General features: G+C 46.2%; 1 protein-coding gene across 1 annotated transcript in view; it reads right to left on the bottom strand.

Annotated features, from left to right (window-relative positions):
- Positions 1-12,204, bottom strand: part of myo9aa (myosin IXAa) — a 41,327-nt gene that overhangs the window by 16,412 nt on the left and 12,711 nt on the right. Inside the window, exons 6-14 of the mRNA XM_048263662.1 lie at positions 11,800-11,941; positions 10,360-10,555; positions 8,848-8,967; positions 7,281-7,356; positions 3,775-3,906; positions 3,094-3,133; positions 2,884-3,006; positions 1,534-1,614; positions 1,280-1,390 (exon numbers count right to left, since the gene is read on the bottom strand). Coding sequence (XP_048119619.1) covers positions 1,280-1,390; positions 1,534-1,614; positions 2,884-3,006; positions 3,094-3,133; positions 3,775-3,906; positions 7,281-7,356; positions 8,848-8,967; positions 10,360-10,555; positions 11,800-11,941 — 1,021 coding nt within the window. The remainder of the gene's footprint in view (positions 1-1,279; positions 1,391-1,533; positions 1,615-2,883; positions 3,007-3,093; positions 3,134-3,774; positions 3,907-7,280; positions 7,357-8,847; positions 8,968-10,359; positions 10,556-11,799; positions 11,942-12,204) is intronic.

Below are 12,204 nucleotides of genomic sequence, written 5' to 3'. Positions count from 1 at the left end.
ACCGCACACACACACACACACACACACACGCCACACACACACACACACACACACACACACACACACCCGCACACACGCACGCACACACGCACACACACACACACACACACACACACACACACACGATCACACACACACGCGACACACACACACACACGACACACACCACGCACACACGCACACACACACACACACACACACACACACACACACACACACACAAGGGAGGAAAAACAACAGCTATGAGACATACTTGGTAATCTTTCAATTTTTCCGTAATCAATGAGATCATGAAAAGTGAGAATTTCCCCGGGTTTCATCAGCAGAAGTCCAGCCATGCAGTGTTGCATTGTGGGTAGTGAGGCCAAAAGAGGGCCTCACCTCACTGGAGAAACATGCAGCACCCTCCCTACCGGGCAATTACAGAGCCATGGGGGTGGCATGGGAAACAGAGACTATGTTTATATAATTATAACAGTCCACAAGCTCTCCAGACAATAGAGAGGGTCTTTCTTTTCGGACGCCAAGGGCCCAGGGATTCTCCCAGGTGAGTAAACTGTCCCTGCATCACTATCACGGACAACTCCCCCCATCTTAATATGTTTAGATGGATGGGGAATTTGGGGTGCTTAACAAAGACAAGCTTTCATCTGCTCGGTAAATGAAGAAAAAGAGAAGTTGTTTGGTAACAACGGGTCGATCACAAAGCATGCATCGCCCCGTCATCAGGAAACAATGATTCAGTCAGCGCCTTGGATACCAAGGATACGGGGGAGCAGAGGAAATTGCATCAACCCCTCCACACCCTGCAACAGAGGGGAAAAAGTTAACGTTTGCCGCATCAGTGCACCCTCTGAATCACTCGCCGCTGGTTTCATCTCTGCTGAAGGAGAGGCAAATTAGCATAAAGTCAAACCATTTCGTGCTGGCTAGCTGGCTCCAAGTCCCACATTCCATGATTATGAAATGGAACACAACACCAAGAAAAACACTCTTTTTGGGATATCTGAGGGCCCCTCCAGATAGATGGCTGTATCCAATGTGCCTCTCAACTGGTACCATGTTGCATGATGACATTGAATAAGCATGGTGTTCTCCTATTGAGCCAATGCATTTATTACAAATAAGGGATTTTGCCAAAAGGGGGATTACTTACACATTTTATAGTCCAAGAAATCCTCTGAGAACAGTCTAGTGTTAAAGATTGGCATGAGTGTGTAATTAAGTGGGTGGGTGTCCCCAAGGTAGATAGTGTGGTTTCAGCGGGGGATTGTCTAACCTGGAAAGTGTACTTGATAGGATATCCTGATTGTCTGATGCGCACCGTCTCCAGCATGCCTGTGTACCGTAGCTGCCTCAGGACAAGGACATCATTGAATCGCAGGGGAAGCTGTAAACAGAACAGCACGCAGTCACACACACACACACACGGCCAGACAGATGCAATATGTTAGCATTTAGCGGGCAAACTGGCATTCCTGAATTATTCACACTCCCGGGGCACTACAGATTAGTGTGATTAACAGACGGTACCTTCTCTGCGTTTGAACGGATGCATTTAACAAAGTAGGGCTCGGACTGGCCCAGGGTCTCCATCAGTTTATTAAGAGACACCTAGAAACGAGAAAATGAGAGAGAATTAGCGAACATCTTTTAATCCGTTTACAGCCTTTTTCACCAAATTACAGCTGCTACAACGCAACCAAAACATGGTTCTCATTGGCGCGCGAGCACACGTGAGTGGTGTGAGCATCACAGGAAGAGAAGAGAACAGAAGAGAAGAGGAGAGGAACACAGGCGTCTCTTTTGGTGGTGGTCAGGAATTCCACTCCCCCCCACCCCCCAGAAGATTAAAGCAATCAGACACACAACAGGATGCGGGAAGTGAGCTCATCCACACATGTGCTGCTGTGCTGGGCTGCGGGCCAGTCGCTGGACAGACACAGGTTGGGGCTGTTTATGGCTCTCTGGGAGGCCCCTGGCTGTGGTCGAAACCCTGGGTCAGTGGGCAGGAGAAGAGAAACCCTGGGTTGGAGGAGAGAGACGCTGGACCAAGGGGAAGCCCTGCTTGAGATATGGGAGGGCTTATCTGGACATTTCATACCAGTTTAAGGATGGCGTGCTGTAAGCCAGTTGCCCACAGCTCCACAGGGGATCTAAGATCAACTGCTTTCTTTTCTTACACTTTCCTCTGAAAACCTGCCAAATGACCTTCTTCAAATATCCTTTTTCATGGGGGATGAAAGATTCTCACATTGATAACAAACCTATATAAACACGTCTCAAATGAGCACTATTGTTTTACCGCACGGACTCGGACTCTCTCTTCTCAGATGGCTCCCACAGCCTCAGTGTGATATTGTATTGTGAGCTATGAAAGTGAAATGGGAGGGAGAGTTTGTTTGGGTCACTAAAGCCATCTGAGCTATTAAAGGCAGACATGACGCCATAGTTCACAAGGCTTTGTTTGGTTTTTATGTGAATCGGAGCTGGAGGACCAGACTGTGGGCAGACTGGGACATGCGGGAAAATAGAAGGGTGGGGACACACACTTACGTAGGGTTGTTAGAGGCTCGTCAAAAAAAGGGGGGGGGGGGGGGAAACAACAACTCTGTTCTAGTCCAGTTTATTGCAGCTATTTAGGGCGCTGCCTGCGCTAAAATGTCAATGCTGCGCTCAACTATCAGACACGCCAGTGATAGGGGGAGAAATATTAGGAAAGAAAACATCAACATTTCATCAGGTTTGACACAAATGAAGACCATCTATGCGTTTTAGTACATCACAGAATAAAAAGAGGACGGTAAAGAAAGGGAGCAAAGAAAGAAAAGTATGGAAAGATAAAAAAAAAACTAAGATTGAAAAGTGTGAGATAGAACTGACCTGGAACTGGGCACTGATGCTAGGTGGCTTCTTCTTCTTGTGAAGGTGCAGGAGGGATTTGGTGATGCGGTCTTGCAGTGTGAGATTGCTCAGGTACTTGAGAGACTTCACATCCAGCAGATGCTGCAGAAGACCCACACAGGCAATGGTTAAGGCTCACAACCAACACTACTCATCATGGGCCAAACGCATATAAGAAAACATACTTACCTTTGGAAGACTTGGCTTCATCTTGTAGTTCTTATTCCTCCTGTTTGTGAGAAAAACACACAGAGAAATTATCAAGACCGTAACCATAACAGAAGAAACTGAAACTATGTAACCTCGCATGGCATTCAAGAACGCTGGAATTTAGCCCTGGTCCAGACACTTCATTACGTGTCCCTGTCTGATGCCAACATTTTCTGACATTTTGAGGATAGTTGCCATCTTGGAACATAAGGTGAAAACCCTGTGTGCTGCATAATGGAAAGATGGAGTGGGTGAATATCCTTCTCTGACCTCATACATATTTGAGGGCTTTCACAGTTAACACTCACACTTGAAGAAAACAAGAGGCAAAAGTGAAAGAGAAGAAAAACAGAGAGAGGAGGCTGTGACATGTGGCACAGACAGACAGACAGACAGACAGACAGACAGACAGACAGACAGACAGACAGACAGACAGACAGACAGATAGATAGATAGATAGATAGATAGATAGATAGATAGATAGATAGATAGATAGATAGATAGATAGACAGACAGACAGACAGATAGATAGATAGATAGATAGATAGATAGATAGATAGATTAGATAGATAGATAGATAGATAGACAGATAGACAGACAGATAGACAGATAGATACTTTATTGATCCCCAGGGGAAATTCAAGAAGTCTCCTTGCTTACATGAGGATGCCATGGGCTCGTTCCAGGAGTTTGCTGCTGGTGGAGTTGACAAAGATGCCGTCTTCTTCCGAGCCGCCAGAGCCGGTGGAGGACAGGCGACTCTGCATCGGAGACCGACCGTTCCAGCCCTCCCTGAAAGGAGAGACATGAACACATCAACACACAGATCCTTAAACACACACGTACACACTGACAGGAAGGAGAACATGAACCCATCAACACACATATTCTTCAACACACAGATTCTTCAACACACGTACAACACACACGTACACACTGACAGGGCATTTAGTGGTTTTGTGGTAAGGTGCATACCCATAGAGGTCACTAATGTGCTTTCCTATAGCATGGAAAGACATCCTAGAAGGGTGTTGAGCGTAATTCATGCTAGATAGATAATGGTCTTTTTGATTTATTTCTTGACATTACAAGCTCAGATGAACTGAAATTCTGGCATAAATTACATCCATGCCCGAATATTTTCAGCAGCCTCACGCTGTTTATGTCATGCTTAAGGATTTATGGAGTGACGAGTTACTGATGAATAAACGGGATCGGTGAAATGCACTCCGCAATCTACACCATTCCCAGCACCTGATCCACTACCACAAACTCTTCTGGCTTCCAGGTGCAGCCAGCCCAACTGAAGGGCTGGAAAAACACAAACTCGCATACAGTCCTCTGAGGAGCGGTTACAGAGGTTGACCCAAGCGCAACCCAAAACCACTTGGGTCTGGGCAAAATAAAATAATATTAAATAACGTAAAAATCCACTAAAAACATTTTGTGGCATTTGTGGAGGAGGGAAAGAACAGACTGAATTCGTCAAGCGGTAAAAAAAATAAAAACAGTTAGCGGGGCTTGGGTGTTTTTTGCCTCGACCAATGATTTATACCTTCTCTAGTGGCCATGCCACACACAAAGTTCCTCAGGGTGAGAGGATACATCTGCTCACAGTCGGGATTCCATTCCACTCCAAGGTGCAGTGATATATCGCACTCCAGTTTCACAGGCAGTTCGGCTAACTCATTACAAACAGGTTCTAAAATGCTATGAAATATTATGATGGGGTTTTATGTGGTCACTCTACTACTCTTGATACTGTACACTTGGGTTAGACTTTTGGGCTCTGGGCTCTTAGGGGTCTAAAAGTGAAGGGGAAGGAATGAAGGAGCTTTTAATTTAGATGGCGTTTGTTTCCAGTTTTTTACTGCTTTATGTCAGACAGCCACGAGCTTGTTTGTGGTGCTGAGGCTGTTAAAACACCAGCAGCAGGGAGGTCTTAGCGCCTTTTCTGTTTAACGACTAGCCACCGATGCCAAGAATTCTGCAATATTTTCTTTTGTGGTGAAACATAAAAAAGCTGTCTCGCATTTTACAAATATTTTCCTCTGTTTGTACATATTCACAGCCTGACATACTCGCATGTCGAGAATAGAAACCTTGCCTCATAAGTGACTACTTCTCTCTATTGACCTTTGAAGGCAATGTTTGGCTGAACTGCGAAAAAACAGGGATCCTGGAGAATCATTTATTCACTGCTGTAGTGGAACTGCGGCACTGGAACTCTAAGGTACACACTATATGAAACAGCAGGGCCTCCAGACCCGTCAAGAGGAATATTATTTTAAACAATAACAGGCAGCGAGAGGAGTTCAGTGCTGGTGATTTAGGTTGCTGGCATGCGTTAGGATGCTGAGCACACAGGCAGTAAATAACAGCATGTCCGCGACGGCGCACTACCGGCTAGAGACCTGCGCTGCTTCGGAAGCCAAACCTGCTCAGACAGAGCGAATGGCTCGGCCCACTACACACTAACGCAGACCTATTACTATCTGTCGGGGGTTCCTCTGCTTCGCTGAGAGATTTGTGGGAAGTATTTGGTAGACGCGCGTAAACACTTCAATCAACATTTTCCTCACATTCCAGTCTCCTGCTGTCCCTTTTGTTATGATGAGTGGAGCTATTGTGTAGCTCTGGAAACCAACTGCCTCAGGTTCCATTAAAAACTAGCAGTGTGAGACCTAGCCTAGCCTCCATTTAATGTATAAAGTGTGTGTCAAGGCAGTGTAAAGAGAGCTTTCAAAAGAATGTATTGAAATGAAACAATACATGGTATGTTAAATGTGCCAGCAGGCTGTACCCATTTTTTCAGAACAGAGTTAATCCTGTAGTTATGATCCTTTACGGCCATCACGAACGCGAAGCATTTTTTTTTTTTTTTGTCCATGAATACACTCAAGAGTCAAAATCTGTGCAAAAGTGGGCCCTTCCAGCAACACATCAGAGTCCTCTGAATTCCTGTTTACTTCCACAGTGGGGCCCTGTGGAAGCTGAGACTGGTTATAATTTAAAAAAAGGGGGGTGGGGGTCAAGCAGACATTCAGGATGCATGGACAGTAAGTGTATGTCTGAGGGGTCTCCTGCAGAGCTCCAACTGTTTACCAGGCCGGGGGGCTGTCTTCTCCAGCACATAACTGCGACCTGACATCACATCGGAAGCAGCTGCATTGAAGGAGGGGGCTAGGGGGGCTGGTTTAAGTGGTCACTTGGTAACACAGAAAGTGTGTGGGTCTGCTTGCACTGAGTCTACATATGTGTGTGTGTGTGCGTACAGTACATGTGTGTGAATGTGTGTGTGTGTGTGTGTGTGTGTGTGTGTGTGTGTGTGTGTGTGTGTGTGTGTGTGTGTGTGTGTGTGTGTGTGTGTGTGTGTGTGTGTGTGTGGTTGCAAATCACATTAGGAGGACTTTACAGCCCAGGCTGTGGGCCGAAAACAAAGGCGCTGTTGTGAGACAGACCACTGCCACTTGCTCAGGCACATCCATCAGTAATCCCATGCCATATTCAGTCATTAAAGAAATATGAGGCTCCCTCATGGAGTGGCTATGTGGGAGTTGCGGGGATAAGTGTACAGTCAGCGTGCCAGCTCACCCGGAGAGTCTCATGACTGCGGCCACTAACTGGACCCCACCCACGTCCACGGCCCACAGAAGGGAGACTTGCGTAAGGTGAGGAATGGACGACCTCAACCCCTTCCAGGTTTCCCCTTGGGCAGTTCTTATTCGTTCAGTCCTCAACTCGTTGCGGGGGAGATGGGAGAGGTGGCGTCCTGAGGACACTCTGAACTCTGACCCAGAGAGCTCAGTCAACACTGGAGACTGGACGCTGACACTCACTGGCCTGCCATCTCAATACGTTTAGTCTTTGGGGGGCAGTTACGTGGACAGGGAGTAAGACTACTCCAACCAGTGTGTCACAAGTTCATGCACCATTCCTACATAAAGCATTATAAAAACCTTTATCATCCTACTTAAAATATAAAACCAAAGAAGTTGTGAGATTGTGGAAGTGTGTAGAATCTATTTGAATTGTTTTAGTGGAGAATCTCAGCACACTCCCCACACGTATTCTATTCCCAACCAAAAAAAAAGCTCAGTCACAGCTAACTTCTGCAGTCATAACTCCCAAAGAATGAGCATGGATGATCTCGATGATGATCTTACCGTGGCGGTCTGTCGTGTAGCGTGTTGCTGCCCTGCAGGTCAGAGAGAGGCGTGCGTGGACTCTTTCTGGTCATGCCTGAGGCAAAACACAGACAGGGAGAAAGGTTTACCACACACTTACACAGGTGGGAAAACACACACACACACACACACGCACGCACACACGCACACGCACACCACATACCAATGCACAACACAAGGGACAGCCATTCACCAATGTTAACTCCTCTCACTGGGAAGATTATTCAGTTGAAGGGAAGATGGAGGATGAGACAGAGTGATTGTTTATTCACCGGAGAGCAGACTCAGCAGTATACATGTCCTCACAGACATGCTGTTTTTCTACTGGTTGCAATCATCAACACTGACGAAGAGCCAAACGATGAGATCACTCACTAGTAGAGCTCAATATGTCTTGAGTGAGCTATTATTACTATGTTCCATCTGTTCCCATTTCACTGCATGGACAGATAGGGTTTCACATTTTGACATTTTGTTTCCACCCCAACCTCCATCTTTAAACCATATGTCAGTGGTGTGTTACTATGTTTATCACTAAATTATTCATCATGACATACTGATTCGATAATAAAGGAAGACCTGATTGATGAAAAAGGGGAAAATGACAAGTATCAAAAACTGCTCACATAAGGTCATGTTTAGAGTAAAATGTTCAAAAAAGAATCATATACCCAAATTATAGTCTACATCATTTTTACATGGGATGAATCACAAACCCTTTTGTACCACCATTAGTAAAAGAAGTCACGCATAACGAGGACAACACCCTTGAAAGCTTTAGCCCACTGTGAGAGGGAGAGACTCCGATGTGCATTCCAAATTTGGACTTTCTCGATGAGTCACTGTGGGCTTGGCACGGGAGCTGGTGTGTTTGACATGGGTAGGTGTGTGTGTGTGTGTGGGGGGGGGGGGGTGGGTGTATTAGTGCAGCTTAATGTGATCGAGAGGGGGGCACATCAGGCAAAGCTGTCCCCAAACAGAGGGCATTGAGTAGGGGAGGGGTGGCGAGGTGAGTGAGTGAGAGAGAGAGAGAGAGAGAGAGAAAGAGACCGGCACACATGCAGCACTTGGTTACTCAGACACATGGATAGGAGATGGATAGAGATGGAGGGAGTGGGAAAGAGAGAGAAAGAGAGCAGTGAGTACCACTCAACATTAGCCATCACAGCTAGTCTTAGCTGACTGTGTCCATCTGTTTAATCTCCATCATGTTTAATTGTGCGTCCACAAAGGTCCACTTTTGCCCCGCATTGCCAATTGGCTGAAGAGGCAAAAATGGAAGACAGAGTTAAGAATCAGAGATCGGATCAAGGTTATTTACGAAGGAGATGGAGATTTAGAAAATGGCTGATGCTTGGTGATTCCCTTTACACCCACATACTGTAATAACCAAGAAATGAAACAGTGGAATGAGATTCAGATAGACACATACATACAGACAGACAGACAGACAGACAGACAACTAGACAGACAGACACACAGACAGACAGACAGAGCAGTAAAACGGTGAGACAAACAGAAAGAGGGGGGTTGCAGCTGTGCTTACTGTGCTTCTCCTCTTTGCACCTCTGCAGGATCTCTAAGCTTCTCTGATGCACAGGATGATGCAGAAAGCTAAAACTATCCACACTTTTCAACACTGCACATGGAGCCGAATCATCATGCCCTTGGGAAGCAAAAAGAAAAAAAAGAGAGAGAGAGAGAGAGAGAGAGAGACAGGGGGAGAGAGAGAGAGAGAAAGACAGATTACACAAGGAGGAGTAAGAAGAATGGCCATCTATGAAGAGAAAACACCCCTGGGTGCTCTCTAGAGGGTGGAGCTGCTGCACTACGCTCCTATTTCAGGTCATTTTGGGGCGTCGTGGCGTAGGTCAGAGTGCCTCCGACAGGTTGCGTTCCCACTCCAGGGCGACCTCTCTGACCTCAGCTATTTTAAGACTGATGAGCTCACCTGTAATCTGTACTCCCGACCCCACAGGGTCCCGTCTTGGTTGACAGGGTTATTATGACTTGGGGGGGCCCTGTTGATTTGATCGAATTAAGTCTCTGTGTGAACACCTTCAATTGGATGTTTCACATTTGAGAATCACTGTTGTAAAAACAACCCACAAGGTCATATTAACACAATTAGCATAGAATATACTGGGGAAATGTTTTTTTTTTCTTGTTAAAATCAGTTTGTTTTTACAATTTATGGGGGTCAGTTTAATTGTATGCCGACTCAAAGCATTGTCACAATGTCAAACAAAATCAACTGGACTGGATAAGTCCCCTACTTTTAACACCCTGATAAAAAAGAGCCACTTTATTTCTGGATTCTGCAGTCTAAGTCAATTACCTAAACTATCAAAACAAATCAGTCCATGACACTATCTCAGGGGGGTTGTCTAAAAGGTGGACTTCATCCAGAATGACTGAAATTAGTCTTCGGTGCAGTCAAAGAGGTGGAAGCTGAGAGGATAGCTGAGAGGAAGTCAAGGCATTCTGAGAGCCAAAGCGACAGGTTCTAAAATGAAGGCACTAATGCTATGCAAGTCTCGTACGTATGCATGTATAGCCAACTAACGCACACGCTCAGTCAGTCACACAATCACACACGAACAGCACTACTACATCACATAAAACAACCATCTACCCACACGTGCGCTAGATAATCGGCTACGGTATGATGATTAGTCCTCAGCTGTAATTGCTGGGTGCTGTGCTTGGTGATCTTAGTCTGTGAATGCAGATCTCTTTGCAGGTTGGCAGAACAGCTGGCAGGCTGAGTGTATATCTGTCAGCTGCAGCATGATTATGTGGGTGGCTTACACCCCGGCTTTACATTACATACAGTGGGTGGTGAAGCTACAGTATGTACAGTACTCAGTCATCACTACACAGCTGGTACCAAACCAGAAATAATCCGCACAAAAATTTTCTGTAAGTAAAAAAATAAAATAAAAAACAGACTTAGCTTTACAATGGGAGCAGCCCATATACTGTATGAAGTGTATATATATTTATATAACAGGAAGTATGCTGATGTAAAAGATATGAAGCCCCATGAAGTACTCACCACCCTTCTTCTCCACGTATCTCTTGCCGGCCATGCGGAAGGCCACCACTGCCCTGAAGTAGGCCCGCAGCACGGCCCAGCGGAAGGTAGCCACAGGGTGGATCCCGATCAGCCCGCCGATGAAGGCGTTCTTGCTGCTCTTCAGCAGAGCCACGATGTCGGGCCGCATGTGGTCCGTGTTCTTCTCCCTGAAGTCCTGCGAGGACAGAACCGCGCACAAGAACGTGTGAGAACACATCAGGCTACATCCATCCATCCTTCCTTCCTTTCTTTCTTTCTTTCGCCACGGTCCCATGGGCTAACACTCTCCGTCGCTGCCTTGACTTGCCATGTTCACACACACAGACACTGAGAACTCGGTGAGAACTCCACGAGATCGCAAGGGCAGGGTTCAGATGTGTATTATTATATAAGACATTGAGAAAACAGCCACGCAAATCTTAAGAGGGATCAGCTCCTCATGGTGGGCTTCCAGGCGGCCCCAACCTCACCAAGGAGCTTTAAGCACATTTAAGGACATTAAACGGGATCATTCCAGCCAACTTAACAGATGGGAAAGGGAGAAATATAGGAGCAGAAATCTAAGGCATCCTGAACTGCTGGCATTATAAGTTAAATATGCTGAAAAAAAATATTCATATTCAGAGAAAATTTTGTACAGCATGTGGTCACATGTTTGTTTTATACTGTACAAAGAGGGCTGCCGCAACCCACTTGGTGACAAATCATAAATGACATAATTAGTCTTCTTCTCCTTTTGGCCGATAAATCAAACATTTGCATGGCCGCTTTGAGGGGAGCTGCATTTTCGAGAGCAAATCTGAACAGCATTACTAAATAAGCGCAAACATTACAAAAAAAAAAACACGCAGGCCTCAGAAACACAAAGCATCCTGGCACGGTGCCTTTAGCTTGTTAGTCACAGAGGAGGCAGTGTAGCGAGGACAAACAATTCTGACATCTTTGAAAATAGCTGCCTGAGCCTGATGTGGGCTTCACGGTCAGCTGTGTGCCAGCCTACAGCATACTTCAGAGATATGAATGTCCAGCTCGGCAACGAGCCAAGGGACTGATTAAAATCAGAGGATATTGTAATATGCAATATGGTATGTGTCATTCCTCATACATACTGTACATACACAAACATGAACACTTTTACCACACGCGCAGCGCTGCCAACACGCCTGCATTACACGCACACACGATCCAAGGTCTACAGTTTCCAAAACTGAGTGAATCTCACTATATGTGTCAGAGACCCTTTTGGTAAACAACTAACATTCCCATACAAAGATCACAACACCAAGACAGACACAACCAGACCAAAACATGGCCACATTCATATACCCACCCCAAAAGATCATCATAATAAGATGCACTAAGATGCAGAGGACCATAGAGATTGTAGATGGAAATGAGCAGATGGGGGATTGCACTCACCTTCACCCGGTACTTGACCCTGCCGGCGTAGTGGCGGATGATGAATGCGGGCTCCATGACGGCTGGGAAGTCAATGTAGCTGTTCCCTTCATGCTGCCGCTTGAACTTATCCAGCAGCGTCTGGTTGGTCGCTTGCGGGAAGCTGAGAGGGAGAGAGAAAGAATGAGGGAAGAGGAGAGAGAGAGAGAGAGAGAGAGAGAGAGAGAGAGAGAGAGAGAGAAAAAGATAGAAAAATCATAGTCCATTAGCGATAGCAGCAATGCGATGTGGAGACAGGAGCAGGCCCTGGGGTAGCACACGCGGGCCGATGTGAGGCCTCCATCACATGTGATGCAGGCCGCGGCGATCAGGCCGATGATGTGGCTCCCCTGGGGGGGGGTCTTGGGCTTCGCGCTGCGCTGCGGT

Source organism: Alosa alosa, chromosome 14 (genome assembly GCF_017589495.1).
Source record: "Alosa alosa isolate M-15738 ecotype Scorff River chromosome 14, AALO_Geno_1.1, whole genome shotgun sequence".
NCBI classification, from domain to species: domain Eukaryota; kingdom Metazoa; phylum Chordata; class Actinopteri; order Clupeiformes; family Clupeidae; genus Alosa; species Alosa alosa.
Note: the sequence above shows the minus strand (reverse complement) of the source record. Positions and strands in the feature narration are given on the sequence as shown.